At 36.0% G+C, this 25,036-nt stretch overlaps 1 protein-coding gene across 1 annotated transcript; it reads right to left on the bottom strand.

The window, feature by feature from the left end:
* Positions 1 to 4,319: 4,319 nt before the first annotated feature.
* On the bottom strand, positions 4,320 to 11,550 carry LOC121410577 (RNA-binding protein 15-like). The gene is made up of 2 exons (XM_041602754.1): positions 7,538 to 11,550; positions 4,320 to 6,536 (listed from the first exon to the last, which is right to left on the bottom strand). Exon 1 carries the CDS (start codon positions 11,432 to 11,434, stop codon positions 9,062 to 9,064), a length of 2,373 nt encoding a protein of 790 aa, XP_041458688.1. The 5' UTR covers positions 11,435 to 11,550; the 3' UTR covers positions 4,320 to 6,536; positions 7,538 to 9,061.
* Between the last annotated feature and the right edge of the window lie 13,486 nt (positions 11,551 to 25,036).

The raw sequence follows: 25,036 nt of genomic DNA, 5'->3' as shown, positions 1-25,036 counted from the left end.
TAAAAGTTTGTTGACCAGCTTTTGTGGAGAAAATGCCACTTTCTACCACACACCAATTAAAACAATGGGGGTAATAGAAATTAGAGGCTCAGTCACACCTGAATCAATGTAATTCAATTCATTTTCATCATTTTATCCAGCATGATTTTTGCATGAGAACAGGACAGAATGATTTCTCAATAAAACATTTTTTTTTCTGAATTTCAACTATGTGGTTATGTATGCTTTTTTTAGTAAAATACAATCTTTTTTTTTCAGTTCAATTCTTTTATTTCATTTCCATTTGTAATATAAAACAATACAAATGAAATACAATTTTACAGAAGGGCATTCTTACTTCGTAAAATCTGCTGTCTTTATCAGCAGACCATCTAAATGAAATTTTAAAAGTCAGGTTTCCTAATAGCAAAATCGCTAAGGAATTTGCATCAAAAGGGATGCAAAATAAATTGAAGAATCAGCAGCCAGAACAGGGAAAATACTTGTTTAGGGTGCTTTTCGGAACCCCATGGTCACGCATAGTATCCACTTGCCAGTGGAAGTGCCCCCCCCCCCTCCCCGGGTTTCTATTACATGTGCATTTACAAGTATTTGAGCTTGTTTTAAATTAAATCGAATCTTTTGGGACCACAGAAATCTGTTTGACTAAGAAACGCATAATCAGTAACACAAATTTTTCAATAAGAATTGCTTCGACTTGGCGATTATTTGACTTATGGAAGGTTGACTTGGCCATATTTACCTGTGGAGTTTCTCTTCCTGTACAAAAAAGTGAGCACAACATTCAGACATGTTAATGTAATCGGAACATTCTTATGGATTGATGTGCACAACTGAAATAAACATGACAGAGAAATGGAGCAGGGGAGAATAAAAAGAAAGATGGGAACAAGAGGGGCATGGACAAAGATTTTTAGTTAGAAGAAAAATATGCTAGAAATTATAATATAAAATATCATTATCATCCATGCAAATTTACATCCCACATAGCTATGAGGTGTTTGAAAACTTTTTACACATGTATAAAAATAAAGTTTAAAAATAAAGTGTTCAAAATGTGCCAATCCTGGACTGTTGAGCCCTGATTATATTATAACAGACCAGTTCGTAGTTACTTCAGGACAATTTTGGTCAAATGACCTTTCATTTATACTAAATAGGTTCATTATTGCGGATTGAAATAATCGCTAGAGGGTATTCATTTGTCTCGCAATCTACTATGGTCAACAAGGAAATTTGTGATCACTCTCGCAAAAAGTGTTCACTGGCTTTCTAGGAAATGCGTGATCACTCTCGCAAAAAGTGTTCACTAGCTTACAAGTTCACGAGCTATCGAGTGCCGCTGCAATTTTTTATCAAGTGACGAAAATTATCTGATGACGTACTCTATACTAATCTCCAGGACCGTACGCACGAACCCGAGAACAATAGGTGGGCACTGATCCGTTGTGTGATCGGTCAAGCGTTTAAACGTCTGACCGATCACTCGCGTTCGTGCGTACGGTCCTGGAGATTAGTATAAATAGAGTACGTCATCAGATAATTTTCGTCATTTGATAAAAAATTGCAGCGGCACTCGAAAGCTTGTGAACTTGTAAGCTAGTGAACACTTTTTGTGAGAGTGATCACGAATTTCCTAGAAAGCCAGTGAACACTTTTTGCGTGAGTGATCACAAATTTCCTTGTTGACCATGGTAGATTGCGAGACAAATGAATACCCACTAGCGACCTTTCATTTCTTTCATTATGATAGGCAGATTTCAGAATGATATTTCGTATGCATGCCTTACATAGCAGGATGAAGAAATTGAATAGACCAGGTGACTAGAATAGCACACCCATGAACACTTTATGAAGATATTTGGTGCATTCCTACTTTGAATGCATATCATAGCATGTTGCACAATGTACTTGGCAAACTGTGGAATACCAGTCGTTCGTGGCCCCTTTGTTTTTTGGTGGATGTAAATGAAAACCACTATTCAAAAGAATATATAAATAATCAAGACAGCAAAGTTGGTGCTTATCTCATTAGATTTTAAACCACCATGTCACTTTAGTACAAGTGACCTTCCTCTGATCATGCATAGAATATTTTGATCATGCGCAGAAAGGAACTACGGACTGGCTCATTATGACCCACAGGGAAAAGGTGCTTCGACGAAAACCTCTATAATCATAATGGGAGGGTTGTCCACAGCAAACATTTCCTTTAATTTTCACTGCTTTTTTTCTTTTCTTTCACTCTCACAGACACCAGCCTATAATCTAGGTGTGGGCTGCACCTTTTGTCTTTACTACGAGCCTGATGCTGTAATGTGGCAGTACTCCTCAGTTCTTGTTTTCTTTTATCATTTAGGATTCAGTGCAAGATTCTGATAGTGCAAGACCAGAGTGTAGTCTTCTGCATCAGATTACTGATGTTTCATTTAACAGCATCAAACTCGTATAGGCCATGATGTAAGCCGCAGCCTCCGCCCGTCTAGATTATAGGCTACACTCAGACACGCACAAATCAATTTAATAAGCCAGTTCGTAGTTCCTTTCTGCGCATGATGAAAAGATTCTACGCATGATCAGAAGGTCATTTGTACTAAAGTGACATGGTGCCTTAAAATCTAATGAGATAAGCACCAACTTTGATGTCTTGATTATTCATATATTCTTTTGAATTGTCGTTTTCATTTACATCCACAAAAAACAACAATGCTTCCACGAACGACTGGTATTTCAGTTTGTAAAGTACATTGTGCAACATGCTAAGATATGCATTCAAAGTAGGAATGCAACAAATACCTTCATTAAATGTTCATTGGTGTGCTATTCTAGTTACCTGGTCTATTCAATTTCTTCATCCTGCTATGTAAGGCAAGCTTACGTAATATCTTGCTTTGAAATCTACCTATCATGATGAAAGAAATGAAAGGTCATTTGACCAAAATTGCCCATGAAGTAACTACGAACTGGTCTATTACTATTATGCTAGATTCCCCATGAGCAGAATTCTGTGTATATTTTCTAACAAGTGGAATGCCTCTGGCCGTCTCACCTGCATCACGCGATTCAACATAGCAGCAGTGCTGACTTTGAAAACAACTATAACTCGCACAAGATGTTCAGTGATACTTGGTTACTCTCCACCTTTTATGGACTAGACCAATACACTTTACAGAGATAGGATGGTAATTCAACAAATATCCCCAATGTGGCCAAAGTTCATTGACCTCACATGACCTTTGACCTTGATCATGTGACCTGAAACTTGCACAGGATATTCAATGATACTTGATTACTTTTATGTCCAAGTTTCAAAAGTCAGATCAATAAACTTGCGAAGTTATGATGGTAATTCAACAGATACCCCCATTATGGCCAAAGTTCATTGACCTTTGATCTTGGTCATGTGACCTAAAATGCGCACAGGATGTTCAGTGATACTTGATTACTCTTATGTCCAAGTTTTATGAACTAGACCAACATACTTTTAAAGTTATGATGGTAATTCAACAAATACCCCCAATTCGGCCAAAGTTCATTGACCCTAAATGACCTTTGATCTCAATCATGTGACCTGAAACTTGCACAGGATGTTCAGTGATACTTGATTACTATTATGTCCAAGTTTCATGAATCAGATCCAAAAACTTTTAAAGTTTTGATTGTAATTCAACAGATACCCCCAAATCGGCCAGAGTTCATTGACCCTAAATGACCTTTGACCTTGGTCATGTGACGTGAAACTCATGCAGGATGTTTGGTGATACTTGATTAACCTTATGTCCAAGTTCAATGAACTAGGTCCATATATTTTCTAAGTTATGATGACATTTCAAAAACTTGACCTCAGGTTAAGATTTTGATGTTGATTCCCCCAACATGGTCAAAGTTCATTGACCCTAAATGACCTTTGTCCTTGGTCATGTGACATGAAACTCTAATAGGATGTTCAGTAATACTTGATTAACCTTATGGTCAAGTTTCATGAACTAGGTCCTTATACTTTCTAAGTTATGATGTCATTTCAAAAACTTAACCTCGGGTTAAGATTTGATGTTGACGTCGCCGTCGGAAAAGCGGCGCCTATAGTCTCACTCTGCTATGCAGGTGAGACAAAAACCCTAAGGTGACTCGAGATGTCTCGTGCAGTCTGCATTGTGGAATTTTGTGCGGTTTTTCTGTTCTCATTCAGAAAAACTGCACAAATCATCATGATTATTCATTGCCAGTGTGAATGCCCCTAAATAATAGGGAGGAACATCTTGTAAACAACTCGTGTCTTAGACCTGAGACTGTATATAAAAAAAAGAGATTGCAAAGAATTTATGTGCACATGTACAACTATATTTATGATATTTAATCAGACAAATGAGCTGTGACAATTATTCTTGCAAACAAAAATCATGTTACATTATCTAAAAATAAGCTAAAATATGTTTATGTTTTGATTGATCTAATATGTTTAAACATAGCTTCAATACAATGTACATGTACAACCTTTTTCAACTTGAACATACAGTATATTATTCTAGTAGAAAGCACAAGAACATGCCCAATCTTCAGTTAACAAAATTACAGTGTATATGTATCAAACAGTTCATTTTCAACACTTGGATGCATTTGCTCTTATGGTTTTTGTCCTATCACCAACATGACTACATATTATGCACCACCAGATTAGTACATGCACTGTCATGCAGGTACATCTGTGTCAAGGTACAATTTTAGTCAGTCTACAATTAAAACAATCAAGAAAATATATTGGAAACTTTTTGCAAGACCCTATTAAAACTGATTTCATGAGACACACAATAAAAAGATAGCATTAACTAATATACAAAATAAACATTAATGCAATTATGTAAATGACATATTCATAAACATATTTACACTCAAGTTTTTTTTTCCTACATGTATTGGGATGAGATTTTCTGCAAAATCTGAATACACTTAAAATCAAGATTTAAAACAACAGAAAATGTCAGTTAACTGTCCTGCAGACAAGTACTGAATTAAATACTGTGTTAATAGCAAATAAGAAAATAAATGCTTACTCGAAAAGCAAACTATGTTGTCGTGAAAGCTGCATAAAACTGTACTACTGAATAAATTGCCTTTCTTGAAGCAAATATATGTTTTTAATTTGTATTTAATTACATCTGATTTAAAATAACCCACTGTCTGTAAACTAATTCAACAAGTCTAATTCTAAACCCAAGTCTACAAAAGTGTATACAAGTGATTGTCAACATACATGTACAGTTATTATCCACTTCATTGTAATACATGTAGTTTATTTGAATATTTACATGTAAATAAGGTACATAAAAATATAAACTTTTCAGACACTGATCTGCAACACTTTATGCAATACACATAAACATGATCACATCATCTACCCCATTACGGTACATGTTTATGTTATGCTGACCATTGACACAAAAATATACAGTGTACAAAAACATTTGTTCTCATTTTCCACCTAATAACATATGTAATCTCAAAACATGTTATTTTCAAAGGTTTGACCTTAAGAGATATATGAATACAAATCACATTTTTTTCTCTCTCTCTGAGGGACTTTCCCATTTAGCAATGTATATTATTTGTGAATCAGATCCATATTTTTGTCAGTGAGCAGAGCAGTTATGCTTACCGATAAATGTAAAACTTAGAAAAGGAAAATCACACAAATACAAATGTAGTTTAATATGCATGAGATTATATACATGTAGGCCCTCCAAGTTTACACAAGATATCAATGGTATGCATACATTTTCCTCCATTTTTATATTTTGAACTATGTGTGGTTTACTCAGTATGATTGAAATATAGAAAAAAATATGTAAATTATGAAAGTGTTTAATCTTACAAGTACATGTACAATACACTTTTCAGTATATTAAAGTACTAAGTAATATCAACAGAGATCTACATGTACGATACAGGAGTTCATGTACATTATATGCCCTTTCACAGAATGACTGCATACATTGTACCTTCATGTATGATAAAACATGTAAAGCAATCACTTACATGTATACCGTACTATAGTCAAGCAATATAATTTCTTAAAATCTAATGTCCATTTATCCCAACGTACTGTTAATCCTTGAATGTGAGATGTCAGAAGGTCTCCTCCTGATGGATATAATTGTGATTCCTCCAAAGGTGAATGCTCTTCAGCGATTATGAGCAACATGGATGATCAGACAAAAAGCAATTTTATCCTCCAGTTCACAGCAAGTTCACAGACATCCCTTTTGATTTATAAGCACAAGCAAAAGTTCACTTTGATCCTCCAAGGATAAATATGGCTCCACATTATAAAAAATGCACCAAGTCAAAACACATAAATATTTCATTCAGTTCACCACAAGAATGGTTAATGTTCCTCTCCATAACAAAATGGTTTGGTTTTCCATTGAGTGATCCTTCTTGTCAAAGTTTTTTTTCACGAAAAACACAGCTTTGGTCAGTTGAAGCACTCCTTATAGCAAATAGCAAACATGATTGTTGGCACACATTTGCGGTTTCTCCTAATAAGGTGGGATGAACAACAAAAATAACAAATTTGCACTCACATGTGATGATCACTATCAAACAAGCCGCAGTTAAAAAGCACATGATCTCCAACACCTCAATAAATCAAAATATAAAGAAAACACTGAAGAACACATGGTAGGCACTAGGCAGTGATCCAATGGCACCACTCAGGGCACACACACAATTGATGGTATCTCCAAAAACATTTTTCGCATGCTTCAAAGACTTAAGTAAATGCTGTATAACACACATGGTTTGTCAACTTTGATGTTCCAGTGAGAAATCAGTAACACAATCAACAAAAAATGATTTTTTTTTTTTCAATTTGACTCCAAGATTTTCTCTCATAGAACACAAACAATTAAAGCACATATTTCCAGAGGATCTCTAAGTTAAGTGGGCATGTACAGGATGCTGCAATTCATTTTAATTAAAATAAAATTTGGGTCATTTGTCAACGGGAATGTTACTATTTCAACCATTCCCACCTGTAACTTCACATCAAAGTATCAAAATTAAAACTTTTCAAAAGAATTTCGCTCATGTAAATGCACAAGTGATCTCCAAACTTCATAGAAGCTAAACTGCTCATATCTATGCACTTTAAAACCACTTTAAATATTGTAAAGCTGCGACAAACCATGAGATTCACATAAGTCACTTCTCCAAAGTAGTGTAGAACCACAAAATACAATTTCTTCATAGAAGATACAAAGGGTTTCATATGGTTCCACTCCCATTGGAAGTATATCAAGTAAATCACATCATTGTATTAAACACAATGCATCTACATGTACATCTTGTAGCTGAAAGACTTGTGTATTACTTCACAAACAGGTTTTTTTCTCCTTGAAGGCATTTCAGGATCAAAACAAATTAACTCAAATCACAGAAGCATCCTTCCACTTGAACGCGCAGCTGAATAAATCATGTGTCAAAATCGCTGTTACTCACATTACATTAAAAAAGATGCAATTTTGCTAAAATATCTTACCTTCCAAATTCAGCTTCTCAATCATCAGTGGGGTTGGAATTGTTGTCATGGCTGCAAATTTGAAGCTTTAACTCAGTATGAGGATAGTGGAGTGGTGGATCAGGAACATTTTCAGAGAAGGGATTTGACAGATTTGTAACTGAACTGAGCCCATAAGATAAATCGTTCAAGATATTTCAAGGTGCATTTGACAGGTAGCTAATGGAAATGGGGAGCGTGCATTTGGGAGGGCAATCATTGCAGAATTCTATTTCATCAGTTGCTACAACTTGAAGACGTTCCCATTCAACAACTGATCCGGTCATGATGGCCTTGCCACAAAATGAGATGCAAGCTTGTCCACTTTATGAAATGAAAGAGAGCCCATCGATGGCCATTGCAAATCAAGTATTTTGTGTATTGCTTGTCTTTAGAGTGCCAGTTATGCAACAAACAGTAAGAAGTTATTTCATGAAGAAAAAGTATGCCCAACTCGCATACATGATGTACTACATGTAGTGTATTCCCCCAAAAAATTATGCTGATAGTAAAAGAGTAAATTACACTGTCATGTATTTCAAATTCAAATTGTGATAATTCAATTAATAAAAAAAAAAAACTCACATTGAATATACATGGGAGTCTCATATACATGTAGGCTGTCTTGATGAAAAGGATGTACTGTACAGGGGACTATGAAATATTCCATTCAAGATTTCATGAATTTCAGTAGAAATGAACATTATGCATTTGATCACTGCAATGGTTATGGTCATAACATTTTTGTTTTTCACATGTCATTCACATGTAACTCTAGGATAAAAAAAATCCCATAGGATCTTAGTTTCACTTTAAATCTATAACAGCCAATGCAAAAACCTCGAATCCATATAAATATTTATAAGAGCTGACTAGGCAGATTTCTTTTGTTCTGGCTGAGTGTAATGTCAAGTTCAGGGTAACTATTGTCAAAGATCACTGACCGGACCTGTATTTCTTTTTTAAGCTAGAAATTATATTGGCAATGATAATCTAACACAGAAATATTATTCAAATAAACTGACAAATCAACCAAATAGAATGGACTTAAAAAATTCATATAACAGTACTGAAAATAAAGTAATATTGAAAATGATTTTGAATTCATAATGTAAAATTTGTTTTTTATCTTTGTCCTGCCATTTATATGTAGGGCATGTTTAGGGGTTGATTCATCAGGATGCAAATTTCAGTGCAAAGTTAATTCAACATAAACAACTTGTTATAATTTAATTCTTAATACTTCATGAATCACACATTTTAAAACAATTGCATAAGATATTTCATCTCTAATTACAAAATCTACACAATTTTGCCAATCATTCTTATCAGAAATATGACAAATACAAGTTGCAAGTTCAAGAGTGCATGTACATACATGAAAATATTCCCAATTGAATGTTAAGTTTTATTTTTGTATTCATTTCTTATTCTATCATTTTACACACTACATACCAAGGCAAATTATTACATTAAGTTAAATTACTTTAAAAACATATTAAAAACCTATGCTGCCCCCTTCACAATGATCACAACAAGATGATCCTCTTTGCAAGGATCTGGGCCTAAACCAGGAGCAATATCAAGAAGGTACTTGTGACTGAATTCACATGGTGGAAAGGCATGAAGGACACCAACGTTATCCTTATTTTGCTCTCCACTAACTGGTAGGCTGATAACTCCAGCAGCTTTCTTCTGCTGAAGGTAAGTAACCAAGTTCACCAAGGCACGTGGCTGGGTTCCAGATGGTAAAGAGTCTGAATCTTCACTTGTTCCAGCAACAGAAAGCAAAATGGCATGACCACTGGATCCAGCCTGCGAGATTCTTTTGCCCACTTCATCAAGCTTAGGTTGATCTAAACGTAGGCGCTGTGTGATCCTCAAGGCAGACTCATCACTTCCTAAGTCATGTGGCAGCAGAGCTTCAGCAGTGTCTGCATCTCCTCCTACCAAAAACATGCGAGTAGCAAATGCACTGTTCTTCAACACCAAATGACCTCTCCAAGACATTGGTAAGTAATTGAGAAGATCAGACAAGTTATCTAAGCTATCTGGAATTCTGGAGCGCCTGTTACTTCGCTTTCGACGACGTTCCATGGGTTGACTACCAAAATCCTGGTCAGAAAGATCACTACTTATGGATCGTTGACGGCGTACACGGCCATCCGGTGAAGCATCCCAATCACGCCCATGTGAAGAATCTCTAGGTTTCCTTCGCTCAGGAGACCAATCACCACCAGGGGACCTTCGGCGCTTAGATGCTTTCACATTGCTTGGTGACCAGTCATCCCTACCAGCGAAATCATCAGGGGATCCATTTCGCCTTTTACGATTATCACCTCGTTGCATCATTCTTCCTGATTGGTCATTGTCCCTTCGGTTCCAGTTATCATTTTTGTATCGACTACCAGATTGCCAGTTCCCACGACCTCCATCATAACCTCCTCCCCCTCCTTGCCACTGATCAGATCCATCACGAAATGAAGGAGGTGAAATATCTCGACCAATATCTCTGTCTTGATTGTAACGATTGTAGCCTCTGCCACCTGAGCCATCATCATGGTTGGGTGGTCCTTGGTATGGTCTAAATTGCTTTTTAGTTGTTTGGATGCCAGGCCCATGTTCAGCAAAGTCTACCCGAAGTCGTTTGTCTGGTCCTCCTAAAGGAACACCACGCATGTGGCTGGCAGCTGCCTGGGCTGCTTCTACAGTTTCATACTGGACGTACGCAAATGAATCACCTTTAATATAATCAATCTTTCTAATTGCTCCAAAGCGATCAAACTCTCTTTCCAGCACACCCAATGTGATCCAAGGCCCCAAACCTCCAACCCATAGACAATTTGTTGGAGACTGTTTTCCATATCCTGTCTTGCACTGATTCCTCCCAATATACTGGCCAGACATAGAGATTATTGCCTTATAAGCCATATCCAAATTTTCAAATTTCACAAAAGCAAAAGGATTTCCCTGGCCTCGAGGTGGATACTTGATGTCAATTTCTTCAACAAAGCCATATCTCTCAAAATGCCTTCTAATCTCACTTTCTTGGATACCATCTTCCAAGTTACCACAGAACACTGTACGTGTAGCCTTTGGGTCATCCTCAGGCAAAAATGTTGCATCACGGTCTCTATCACGACCTTGATTTTGGTGATACCCATCATTTCCATAGTTACGGGAATTTGATTCATATCGATTAAAATCTCTATCTCTTCCTCTGCCACCACCACTACTGCCCATATCCTGCCTGTAATTCTTTCCCTGCATTCCACCACGTCTCCCTTGAAAATCATTTTGTCTATTATTCATGTAACCACCATCATGACCTTGCCCCTGATTATGATTTGTTTTATTTACAATTGCTACAATGTGCAACGGTCTTGCAAACAATGTAAGACGATCACCACGAGCTTGCATTGCATCTCTAGCCTGATCTGGAAGTCTAAATCTCACATAAGCAATCCGCTCATTTTTCGCTTGACTGAACACAACACGCACATTAACTTCACCATATTTCTTAAATTCATGAAAAAGAGCATCTCTAATTGCTGTATCAGAAACATGAGAAGGGAAATTTGTGATTCTTAAACAATCTGGTTCTTTCCTCTGAAAGCCATCACTTTGGAAGTTTTGAGGACGATCATAATTCTGCGGGCGATCATAGTCATCGCGGGGTGGTGGACGCCTATCGCCGCCGGTCCCACGCCTGCCACCGTCGTCTCTCTCCATGCTCCTCATTCGCCCTCCCATTTTTGCACCTCCCCTACCATCATACCTGTCACTCCCAGGGCTCATTCTATCTCGATCTGGCATTCGCTGCATTTCAGGACTATCCCTCATCCTCCTCATAGGTTTTCTACCCTGCTGACGATCCATTTGCAGTAAATTTCACAGTAATTCAAAAAGCTGAACTCCTTCCTGTCTCATGCTTTATCAACTACACTGAGCAAATATGGCCGCTTCAGAATCGCATCCGGGTATGTGCGCATATTCTTATCACCAGACGTATAGACGACAATGAACAGGGAATTAGACGCAGTCAGTAGGTAGTCTGCAAAAACAGACCCTGAATGAAACTTTGATTAGCAAGTGAGTCTCAATGCAAAGACTAGCACATTCAAAACTTCTGTTTTCAGAGCCTTCAGTCCACAAGGCAATGATAACCTTAACTCGAGTCAAGTTATCAAAATATCCCTTTTCAGATCGATCTGATTGTCAAAACATCAGCTAGCGCTGCACGCTCGCATTTTGATTGGTGAGTATAGTATACTTACTACTTAAAATCCCCTTTTCATGACAGTTCATCAAAACTTCGACTCACGGTTTTCGCTCGCATTACTTGTTAAAAGTATATTAACCCAGCATCCTATTCCCAATATAAAAGTGCATAAAATGTCCAGTTTCAGGCCTTAATTCAACAAATTTCTCGTTCTCATTGAGCTTATTAGATTAGTAAATAAGATAATAACATTTTCATGATTTCCTAAACATTAATCATTGTCCCTTTTTTCAGAAAGGAATATCGACAAGTTTTATCTCGCACTCTCAGGAAGAGGAATAGGAAGAGAGCCATCAATTTCATATGGTTAAAAAATGTCCATAGAATGTCCCGGTCCCAGGTCAAAATAATGATAAAGATAAAAATATAAGCTTGCACTTCGCGCTCGCATCATTAATTTGTTATAGGTGCAATTTTTACCCTCTTCACAAATTTTCTACACAGTGCTTGACATTGTGCTAACATTGACCCTTTTCAGGTCAGATTCGGAATATCTAATATTTTTAGCTCGCGCTTCGCGCTCGCATTATTGATTTTTCATTCAGAATGCCCAGATTTTAGTTTGAATCTAAAACACGCACACGCATGTTTATTGAGGGAGATACGCAGCTTGTTCACTGTAAAAAAAATGAAGTGCTAATTTAGCGCTTACATGCAGTGCTTGTATAGCATGTATAGTGACTGCACTACGAGTGCTGATTGTTTAGTTCAAATTTAAACTAGAAAAATCAGCACTCGTAGTGCAGTCACTATCCAAGCACTTTGAGTGCTAAAATAGCACTTCATTTTTTACAGTGTTCTTTATTCAAACATGCTTGTTTCAGATCAGAATATAAAAAAAATCTTCTCACGCTTTGCGCTCCCATCATTAATGTAGGAAGATACCCAATTACCCACCCTTTTTATGATTTACAAAACATGAAGAGAGTGTCTCGTTTTTAGGTCTATATCTCTTTTTTTTCTGCTCGCGCTTCGCACTCGAATTGTTTATACCTGTCCTGTTCATGATAACAAAAAGTGCTTAGAATGTCAGTTTTTTAGGACAAAATATCCATAGAATTTTCTTCTCGCGCTTCGCGCTCGCATTGTTTGATTGTTGAAATATGTATCGGCTTGCATGGCTAACTACAATCCTTAACTTGTCCCTTTTCGATCAGGCCATAACTTGACGTATATCAAACATTTCTGTTCACGCTCGCAGTTATACGCATCTTGTTCAGGATCACAAACATTGCCCAGAGTGTTCGATTTTCAAGACAAAATACATTGAATGTCAAAAATATATTAGCACGCGTTTCGCGCTCGCACTGTATACATAGGGCTTATGAGATTATTACATATTCATGCTTGTGTTATTAAAATATAGCTAAGAAGAGACTGCTAGGACCATCGCTTTTAATAAACAAACAAAAATCAACTGTTAGTGGCGGATCGGGGAAAATACATGGTCATTATTTTGTCGGGTTCCCCTATTGGCAAAAACTGGACCCCCCCCCCCCCGTAGGGGAGGCCAGTGCCTAGGGCGGGGCCCGGGGGAGGGCTGGAAACATTTCACCAATCTAATGTTCATTTTATTCCTAATTAGTCCAGGATAGGCCCCATAGAAAATTGACCAACCTTGTTTTTTCATTATATACAATATTTTTTAATGGTTTGTTGTCAATTCGAGGGTGCTGATTACGAATCTGAATGATGCCACTCGTGTAACCATGAGCATTTTCCGCAAATTGGCAAAATCCAATATGGACGCCAAAAATATGCATATTACCAATGAAAATCATAAAATTGCCCGCATGTTGGTTATAAAATGTATGTATTTGTTTTGCAGGAATGAGATACTCTCTGAAAAAACGATTTTTGACAAAAAAATATTTTCTATATATTCAAAATGGCCGCCATAGACATTGACTCCGCATTACAATGCGAACTAGAAAATAAATTTTCAAACGAGTGAGCACCATAAATGCACGTAATTGTGATCTATGATTAAAATTTTGTCTGAAAGCATAATTTCTAACAAGATATATCAGTTCTTCTTCCAGGTAGGTGATAAATACTGTATTTTGAAAGTCAAAATGGCCACTATAACAGTCCCCAACAGTATCATGTACAATGTGAATGGGGACAAATGATTTTAACAGATTTCGGCTTTGGTTGAACAAGTGGTGTTATTGTCTGAAAACATGATTAATAACAAAATATAATATCTAAAATTTAGGTGATATGGTGACACTACCACATATCGACCACCTCTTTTGAAACCGACCACCTTGCGCGCGTTAAAATTATTGCGTATTACAAACGATACGCGCGGGAGAGTAGGCGCAGTGTCCATAGAAACGGTAAAAATCGATTTTACGAGAAAAAAGGAAGCAACAAAAAGTATAAATTGAGTAGAATTAATCAAAATTGTATTGACCAGACCCAAACCCCGCTGAAAAACCAAGAAATCCGATAGGAAACGGCTTTAGAACAAATTTCCGTCGTCAATCGTCGAATCATGTACCGGAGCTCGCAATGGAAGTAGTGAGACGATCATTTAGCATGTTGACATCATAGAACTGATTTGGAAGAGTTAAAATTCTTCGCCACCGCGACAAGAATCGGCCGTAAACTTAATGTATCGCGGGTGGTCGGTTTCAAAAGATGGGTGCAAATGAGCAAATGTAAAATCGTCGTATTCGTTGTTCGTCGATATATACGCGGATTTAATCGGAGTCGCCGTGCGAAACATGGGAATCTGATCTGCTTAATTTTCAGCACAAATGAGACGAAAACTGGGTAAAATTGATGAATATTTTCGCAGATACGATGCTTAGAAGATTAGGTGGTCGATAAGGGGTAGTTCCAATGATAAATGTTAAATTTCAAAATTCAAAATGGCCGCCATATGCCCTTTTGTGAAAATTATCTGGGGTGGTATTCTGAAAACGTTCTTATCTTTGTTCTTATCTCAATGAGATAAGAAGACGCTAAAATCATTGCAAATCGGTATTCTGAAAATCTTCTTAACGCGTTCTTATCTCTGTAAGGACTGCCTCCTTCTTATCTTCAATATGCCCATTTTTAAGATATTACCAATCAAAATGCGCTTTATATTGGCAGTTTAACCAATAGAAGCGTTCCTTATTTGTGAAGAGAATATCATGGACGCTGCGCGTACACTTTTTCTGGCGCATTGCGCGAAATAGGCATTTTATACGCAATGACTGATTATTATTTCGAGACACGTGCACAAAATAAAAAAAGAAAGTAAAGAAAAAGGTAAAGAAAGCAGTTACGAATAAGAATAAAACAGGAAGAAAGATAATAAGTAGGTAGCAGAAATTTAAAAAATAAAAGGATCAAAGCAAAAAACAGTGAAAGAAAGAAAAGGTAAACGAAAGGAAGCAAGCAAAAAACTTAAAAGAAAATTTAAAAAAATCAAAAGAAATAAAAAAGGAAAGAATACAAGAAAGAAAAAGGAGGAATAAATAGAATGATACAAAGAGGAATAAAAAAAAATTGAAGGAAAAATAAAGAAGGAAAAGGAAAGAAACTTAAAGGAAAAAACGAAAAAGGACAAAGTAAAAAGATTAAAACGGATAAAATTAAGGAATAAAGAACAAAAAAAGTTAGGAAAAACGAATGAAAGAAAGTTTAAAAAAAGAAGGAACAAAAATATGTAAAAAGTGAAGGAAGAGAGAAAAGGGGAAAATGAAACAAAGAAATAAAGAAAGAGATAAGTGAAAGAAGATAAAAGATGAAAGGAAAATTAAAGCAAAATTGAAAACTAAATAAAGATAAAAAGAAAGGCAAATTCAAAGAAGGAAAGAAACAGAAGGGGAAAATAAAAAGGCATAAAGAATGAATGAAAAGAAACGAAGAAAGATTAATGGAAAGAATAAAGAAAAAGATTTTTAGAAATTAGTAGAAGAAAGAGTCGGAACGAACGAAATGAGAATGTGCAAAAAAATAAATTAGAAGAAAGTAGTCAGAAAGAAGGCACACATTTAGTGTCATAAAGCAGAAATAAAAAGAATGAAAAAAAGAGCAAATGAACGACCGCAAAAAAAGAAAAAAAAAGAACCCCAAAAATAAAATGAAAGAAATTATTAGAGAAAGAAAACAGAAAAAAAAATAATGAGGGGAAAAAATTGAAAATTAAGGGAAGGAGGAAAGAAAGAAAAAAGGAACAATTAAAATGAATAAATAAAAAAAACAAATATAAAGAGAAAAGAATGAATGAAAGATAGAAAAAGAATGAAAAAATAAAAAGATTTTTAAAAATACATAAAGTGAAGGATGAAAGGAAAAGAAAAACAGAAAGAAAGAAAAAAAGGGAAAGAAAATAAAAACTTAGTAAAGAAAAAAGGAAAAAAATCGTAAAGGGAAAATAAAAAAGGAAGGACCCCTCCCAATCATGGGATTGATGCTGCTGTGTAGGTCCATCCTCCCGTTTTTCATTTATCAATTCACATGTATCATTTTATATGCATGTATTGCTATTTGTTTTAACGGAAATATATTCAATAAAAAAAAAGAAAAAGAAAGAATATATAAAATAACGCAAAAGAAAAATAAGGAAGAAGTTAAAAGATTAAAAAGAATAAAACAAAATGAAGAATGAAAGAAAGAAAGGAAAAAAGACAAACAGAAAGAAAGGAAGAAAAAGCGAAAATAAATAAATGAAATAAAGAAAGAAAGAAAAAAAGGGATAGAAAAAAGAGACAGGCAAAATAAAGGGTGAATGAAAGTAAGGGTGGGAGGAATACTTGTTACTACCAGTGGCCATCGATTTTTAGCAAGAAAGAACGCGGACATCGTGAGATGTGATAACCCTCTAGCTATCTTAAATATTATCATAAATATCGTAAAGAGATAAGAAAGAAAAAAGATAAGAACGTTTTCAGAATACCACTTATCTTCATTTTGTTCTTATCTTTTAGCGCGCTTTTGTATCATATGCGCGAATTATAAATTTACGCGCTCAGCATTGGATGGAAAGCAAGATAAGAACAAAGATAAGAACGTTTTCAGAATACCAATTTGAGAACGTGACGTAGATAAGAACAAAATTAAGATAAGAACGTTTTCAGAATACCGCCCAGGTCTCATTCAAATTGTACATAATACAATTAGGGCCCATGACAGCCATTTTACATTTCTGTGTCGTTGTATCATTTTTTATCGTGAATTTATTCCTCCTTCGATTTAGTCATTACCAATATCTCCATCATGACCACCATCATCTCCATGGCCTTCATCATCATCATCATCAACATCATCATCATATCACCGTCACCCTCAGCTTTATCATCTTCATACTATAATATTGCGTGAATTCATGTTTCGTATTTGAAAATATATTAATATAAATTAATGGGTTTTTTTCAGACAGTATCCCATTTATTAATTACAAATAAATGCATTTCAGTGCTCACTCTGACTTGTGATTTCTTTGGTCCTCTTTCTCATCGTATATAATACTATTAGGGCATTTGGCGGCCATTTTGAATATCAAAATACAGCATTTAACACATACATGGCATATCAAGTAATATATTTCGTAAGCAATTGTGTTTTTAGTCAGTGTTCCACTCGTTTCACTTAATAATATGCATTTTAGTGCTCACTCTTGCGATTTTTGTTGGCCCTTTACCATAAAAAATAATATTATTTGGGCCAGGGGCATCTATTTTGAATATTAAATACAACAATTTTCCCATGCATGACATAACAACTGATATGTCATGTTAGCATTGATGATTTTCATATTACTTCGTCCATACATCACAATTACTTGCAGTTTAGTGATCATTTTTGTGAAAAATTAATTTTCGCTATTCATATTGTACATAATAGGGTATACAGAGGTCTGTGGCGGCCATAGAATATCAAGAAATAAAATTCTTTTTTTGTCAATTTTTTTCAGAGAGTATTTCACTCCTGCAACACAATTACATTTCATTTCATTTCATTTATTCAATACTTTCATTAAAAAACATATAAACAATGTAGATATATACACACATATAAAGGAGTATAAAGAAAACATATAAAAACAAACAATACAAATGTACAAATGAAAGTATTAGGAGAGGCAGAAAGGCAGAGCCTTATATAAAAAGCCAATCTCCATACATACATTTCATAGCCAATTTGCTGACAAATTTATGATTTTCATGCAGGCGCGTAGCCAGGGGGGGCGGTCGCCCCACCCCCCCCCCCAAAAAAAAAAAAACGTCCCCAAAAAGAAAAAAAAGAAGGGAAAAAAAGAGGAGAAAAGGAAAAGGGAAGGGAGGAAAGGGAAGAATAGCTTTGTGTTTTTTTTCTTTTGATTCTTAATTTTTTTTCTCAAAAGAGAAACTCCTTCACTCTTCTTGCTCTAAATTTATATATGAATTTTGCTTCCGCGCTGCGCGCGGTTAAATGACAATATTGAAGTTCTCCATTGTTTCCCCCACCTTTTCTCTAACCCTGTTTTTCTACCTCAGCTATGTGCTTCTTGCCAGTTAAAGTTAAAATTGTATACATTAGGGCATGAATTTGGGTAAGGTTAGGCCGAAGTAAATATATGAAGTTATCTTTTTTTTCAATTGATTGCGCAACTTCTGGTCTGGTCGGCTCCGAGCGGGTAAAATCTTAATATCAGTTTCTGCCGTCACATCCATAAAGTCAACTTCTCCTGCTTTTCAGCTCATTGTCAAACAACCATAATTTTGGGGCAAACAGGTTCCTGATTTTAAAAAAGAGGAAGGTATGAAATTCGTGTCGTATTAAATAAAAAAGTACAATACTTTTTACTCAAATTGTATTAATCTTCATGTCATTTCCCTGTATACATTCATCTCTTGTCCTGTTTTGCGCCCTCAGTTTGAAATTTTGAATGACACTTAAGTTTCTTTATATTCAAAATGAGGCGCTTCAGGATAAGTCAAAAAAATTAGGCATCCTTTTTTTTATATATAAATAGATAATTTCAATAAATCACAAAAGTTTCAACTTTTTGCGCACTATTTTCCTTGTAATGAAGTTCAATTATCTTAGAAAATCAATTGAATTAAAGCCGATTGGGTATTAAAGATATCTACATTTGATGTAACGTCCGCCCTTTGAAATTTCAGAGTTACATTGCTCTGCGCGGGGAGGAATATCTTCCTCTACCAATCTTCTCCTCTGTTTTGCGAGTTAAAAATATGCACTGTTGCTCAATTGTTTGTAATCAAATCTGATCTTTCCAAAGAAAGTATTCAATATATCTTTGAGAATACCCTTTTCTCGGGACCCTTTTTATGGCAAGAAAAATTGATAAAACGCTTTAGCTTCCGCGTTTCGCGCGGAGTTATTATCATTTTAATTTTCTCCATTGTATACCTCTTTTGTGCGTTCACAATCACTTTTGAAAACGAGGTTCAAAATCGCAATATAGTCAACCGAATTGGAGGTACTAGAGACAAGAGAAACGGCTCCTTTTCATTTTAATTTATGAAACACTAAATTAATTAATGAAATAAATACGACAGAAATCGGCTCATTTTTAGATTTTTATGATCCCGGACCTCCCCGGATCTTGCCGGCATATTGCCGTGTTGATCCGTGAGGGTCCGTGTCTATATGTGACTGGGGCTTAAGCGTTTAGGAGGGGACAACCCAAGAAAAAAATTTGACAAGCAAAAAAAAAAAAAAAAAGGTTCTCAACCTAAAAATTATAGGGGGGACGCGTAGGAAAATAAATTGAAAAGCAAAAAAAAAAATAAAAAAAAAAAAAGGTCATCAACTACAAATTTAGGGGGGGACCGTCCCCCCTCCTCAAATTTAGGGGGGGACACGTCCCCCCCGCTTCCGCCGCCTATGGCTCCATAGCTCTAGCTTTATATTTTTTTTGATGTGTGGCTAGTAAACAATTGATTCGAGAGCATAGTTTGAGCTGAACATTTTGATAGTCAGCAGTTTTTTGTTAATATGAACGTGCAGGATGCATTGGTATATCTCGCTAAAACAAATGATGAAAACTCGAATCACAGACTAGAAGTCTTGAACACATATTTTTGCCCCATGTTATTTTATTGCTGAAGTACTGAACAGATCCTTTATTTACCTCAATCAACAACCATGCACTGCGAGTGCTAAGCACTATAGCGAAATTTCGAATTTTATATAATGGCCTGAAAGATATATGTTACTGATCAATAGTGTTTGGAGTTTACAGTGACTCTATCTGTCTATGAGAAAACTTTCCAGATTTAAAGAGAGGCAATGCTGTTTTGGAGCAAGTTGCAACTTAAGTAGGATGCCTATGATAACATTTATTTAATTTCTTTTTCAGTTTTCAGAAAAAAAATAGGGGGGCATGTGAAGGGGCAAAGATCCTGACTGGGGGTAGGCCCCCGCCCCCCCCCCCCTTTGGTGCCATCACTGGATACACATCGTGCTAAAGAGGAATAGACGGAGCTAAAAATAATTTGGTTTTAAAATTGAAGTAAATATCATGATACAAAATAAACCAGGAAGGATAGCAGGATTATTTGTGAGAGGTTGAATTGGCAAATATTATTTCTCTCGAGGAGAAAACTTGCGACTACAACAAAGGATGAGCACTTTTTTCGAAATAAAATCGCGCTTGTTTTCATTTATTATGGGATATCCGTCCTGTTCATGAATACAAAAGGTGTGTGAGAGAGGAGAAAATAAGTAAAACAAGTTGGTGAAAGTTTGCAAGAAATCTTAAAAGTATATAAGACAGTTATAGTTGTTTTGAAATTCAGATCCACAAGAAATTTGAAATTGACCACTGGGTAAGTAAATTTTGACAAGAGGTAGTCTGGTAGGCATGGGCGGAAATCCAAGGGGGACAGAGGGGACGTGTCCCCCTACTCAAAATAGCAGGGGGACACATTATCAAATGTCCTCCATACTATTTTTGGTCTTTTATGATGGTATGAAATAAATCATACTAAATCGAAATAAAACATGTATTTTGGGACGAGATGACCTTACTTTGGCGATGATAACCTTTTTATTTGCTTGTCAAATTTTCCCGCCCATTGTCCCCATAGGCGGATCCAGAGGGCCGAGCCCCCCCCCCTTGAGAAAAGAGACGAGAAAACGGGAAAAGAGACGAGAAAAAGAAGAGAAGGACGACGAGTGCATAAAATAAGATGAGGGGAAGACTTGGAAAATAAAAAGAATCTTTCGTGCCACTATATAAAATATTCGCTCGCGCTTCGCGCTCGCATTGCCTGTTAGGTGATTTACATATCTTGTTTAATATGGAGTTCGAATATTAAGTTTGGAAGTCAATATACAAAACATATTTCACCTCGGATGTCGAATTTCATTATTTTGTGTAATTTACAAATTGGTTTTTAAAAGTGCTGTGTAAAAATGTCAGTTTTAAGGTCTGAATGTTAACATTTGCTGCTTGCGCTGCGCGCTCGCAAATTTTGATTTTTCAGGTACCTATTATTTTCGTGTATTCCATAAAGTTTTCAAAATATCCCTTTTCAGGTCTGATTGTCAAGACGTATCAGCTAGCGCGCTGCGCGCTCTCGTTTTGATTGGCGATTCATATAAATGTTTCAATATTGATTATACAATAAACTACTTAAAATCCCCTTTTCATGACAGTTTATCAAAAATTTTAGCTCGCGATTTGCGCTCGCATTAATGGTTAAAATATATTAACTGATGCATCCTATTCATAATCACAAAGGTGAAATGTCCAGTTTTTATGTCATGATATCATTACATTTCGCGCCCTCATTAGGCATTAATAAATATGATATTAATTTAACAATTAAATTGTCCCTTTTGTTTCATCTCGCGCTTAGCAAGTGGAATAGGAAGATAGTCACAATTTTCATATGATGACATGTAGTAATGATGCCCCGGTCCTATGTCAAAACTTAAAGTAATAATAATATCAGCTCTTTTTTAACTGCGATCCATATCCACCTTACAATTTTTTTACAAGTGCTTGAAATATAAGCTGAAATTTACCTTTTTTTAAGATCAGAATATCAAAGTTTCATGATTTTAATAATTAAAGTTGTATTTAGAATGCTAAGATTCTAGGTCTAAATATTATGAATCACGTTCGCGCATGTTTATTCAGATACTCAACATGTTCTCTAATTTAAATCATTATCCAGTTTCAGATCAAAATATAATTTTTTTTTCTGCTCGCGCTTTGTGCTCGCATTATTAATGTAGGAAGACTCCATATTACTCTCCTTTTGATGTTTTACAAAACATGAAAAGAGTGGCCCATTTTTGTCTCACCTGCATAGCAGAGTGAGACTATAGGCGCCGCTTTTCCGACGGCGACGGCGGCGGCGGCGTCAACATCAAATCTTAACCTGAGGTTAAGTTTTTGAAATGACATCATAACTTAGAAAGTAATGGACCTAGTTCATGAAACTTGGCCATAAGGTTAATCAAGTATTACTGAACATCCTATTAGAGTTTCATGTCACATGACCAAGGTCAAAGGTCATTTAGGGTCAATGAACTTAGACCATGTTGGAGGAATCAACATCAAAATCTTAACCTGAGGTTAAGTTTTTGAAATGACGTCATAACTTAGAAAGTATGCGGACCTAGTTCATGAAACTGGGACATAAGATTAATCAAGTATCACTGAACATCCTGCATGAGTTTTATGTCACATAACCAAGGTCAAAGGTCATTTAGGGTCAATGAACTTTGGCTGAATTGGGGTATCTGTTGAATTCCCATCATAACTTTAAAGTTTATGAATCTGATTCATGAAACTTGGACATAATAGTTATAAAGCATTCCTGAACATTTTGTGTAAGTTTCAGGTCTCATGATTAAGGTCAAAGGTCAATTAGGGTCAATGAACTTTGGCCGAATTGGGGGTATCTGTTGAATTACCATCATAACTTTGAAAGTTTATGGATCTGATTCATGAAACTTGGACATTAGAGTAATCAAGTATCACTGAACATCCTGAGTGCATTTCAGGTCACATGACCAAGGTCAAAGGTCAATGAACATTGGCTGAATTTGATGTATATGTTGAATAACCATCATATCTCTGTAAGTTTATTGGTCTAGTTCATAAAAAGTGGACATAATAGTAACCATGTATCACTGAACATCTTGTGCGAGTTAGAGTAGTTTTCAAAGTCAGCACTGCTGCTATATTGAACTGCGTGATGCAGGTGAGACGGCCAGAGGCATTCCACTTGTTAGGTCTAGATCTCGATTTTTTTCTGCTCGCGCTTCGTTAAATCATATAGCTAATCTGTTCACGATTACAAAAACTGATTAAAATTTTCCATTCCTTCTTTAGAAAATTCAAAATTTTTCAACTCACGCTTCGCGCTCGCATTTTTTGATTGTTGAAATATGTAACGCCTTCATGGCTATGTGCAAGCAGTCCTTAACAGGTACCATTTTAAAACGTATATAAAAAATTTCTGCTCGCGCTTTGCGCTCGCATTATTAATACTCATCCTTTTCAAGATTTACAAAACATGAATAGTGTGTCTTGTTCAGTAAATATTATAGGACTAAATCTCGACATTTTACGCTCGCGCTTCGCATTAATTGTTTACTTACATATTTATTCTGCTTGAGCTACAAAAGTGCTTAGAATTTTTTTTCTTTAGGTAAAATATGTCCAAAAAAATCAGCTCGCGCTTCGCGCTCGCAAAATTTGATTGTTAAATGCTACTTTAACAGGTATCTTTTCCATCAGTTCATTTCTGCTCGCGCTTTGCGTTCGTAGTATTTATTTTTCAGGATAACAAACATTGCCCAGAATCAGTTCAAATTTTAGGGGAAAAAATCCAAAAAAATTAGCTCGCGCTTCGCACTCGCATCATATATATAACGATTATGATATTATATATTAATTAATAAGAATAAAGCTAAGAAGTGACTAATGAGGACTACCCCTTCAAAGAAACAAACAAGGATCATCTTCGAGCTGCCAATCGGGGAAAGTATGGCTGAAAAAAATCCCCCCTTATTGGCAAAGGCTGGATCCATGTGTCCCCCTACCTTTTGGGAGAGATTTCCGCCCCTGCTGGTAGGGACAACTTTCTCATATTCATCAATTTAGAACATTGTAACTTACTTCAATGACTTAACAATTTCATACCTTCTCAACTTATTTTCCCTTTACAGCATTTAAGTTTTCTTCTTCCAGTGAATACAAACACAGACTGGCTTTATAAATTTCCATAACATCATAAATGATACATCATAATAGCTTCATTAATAACTCCCTCAAAGTACCAGTAAATAAGTAATTCGTAAAAATATACATAAATTCATAAATTAATCCATTCCTTTTCAAATTCACTGGAAGAAATTAAGAAGTATAATACAGAAAAAAGAATAATAAAGACTCCCGCACATCCCACACACAAAATAATAAATCCTTTTCCTTCAGGTCCCCTCCTTCCCCACTCGCCCTCCCCGGGCCTCACCATAAGCCGCCTCCCCTCCCTACCCACATGGCCCAGGCAAGCCCCCGCAATTATTATGCGCGGCTAAAATCTGTACCCCCCTTACGAAATCCTGGATCCGTCCCTGCCCTATATAGATACTGACCTTCGCACGCACGCATGCACGTTATCGATTATCTTGTTTCCTTCCTAATGTAATTTTGAAACGTCCTTCGTTCGATTGTTTTTAACCAATTAGTGCGCCTAAAACCTATTTCTCACGTTGTCGATATTTAAAAATGGAAACAGGATCCCCCCCCGGATTGGATCGGAGAGGGGTACCTTATCGTCAGTGTGTGTGTGTGTGTGTATATATATATATATATATACAGTGCGTATCAAAAAAAAGTTTACACTTTGAAAAAGCTATGGGAATTAAAAAATATAAAACATGTGGGTAATTTTTTGACATATAATCTTGGGTTAGGGTCTCATCTATCACATGAAAGTAAAATTTTTGACAGAATGTTACACTTGAGTGAGCACTGTCCATTTTTGTAAAGCTGGCAGAAATCTGTTTGCGCAGAAATGCTCGTTTTCACGCCGTGTCAAGGGGAAAGGGCGAAATCAAACTTACCTTGCGGAATATTTCTCATACAATTCCCTTGCACTTTCAGTCAATTGAAATAAAACGGATACAGTCAACCATTTTCTAACAATTTTCCACCCAAATTGAAATTTCAACACTTAGTAAGCACAACCTTTACCATTTTTGTGCCAGCTGGATCTGAGGACATA

This window comes from Lytechinus variegatus, chromosome 3, assembly GCF_018143015.1.
Source record: "Lytechinus variegatus isolate NC3 chromosome 3, Lvar_3.0, whole genome shotgun sequence".
Classification (NCBI taxonomy): domain Eukaryota; kingdom Metazoa; phylum Echinodermata; class Echinoidea; order Temnopleuroida; family Toxopneustidae; genus Lytechinus; species Lytechinus variegatus.
Note: the sequence above shows the minus strand (reverse complement) of the source record. Positions and strands in the feature narration are given on the sequence as shown.

Excerpts from the sequence above, each read along its gene's own strand:
- LOC121410577 (XM_041602754.1), bottom strand. The coding sequence starts at position 11,434 with ATGGATCGTCAGCAGGGTAGAAAACCTATGAGGAGGATGAGGGATAGT.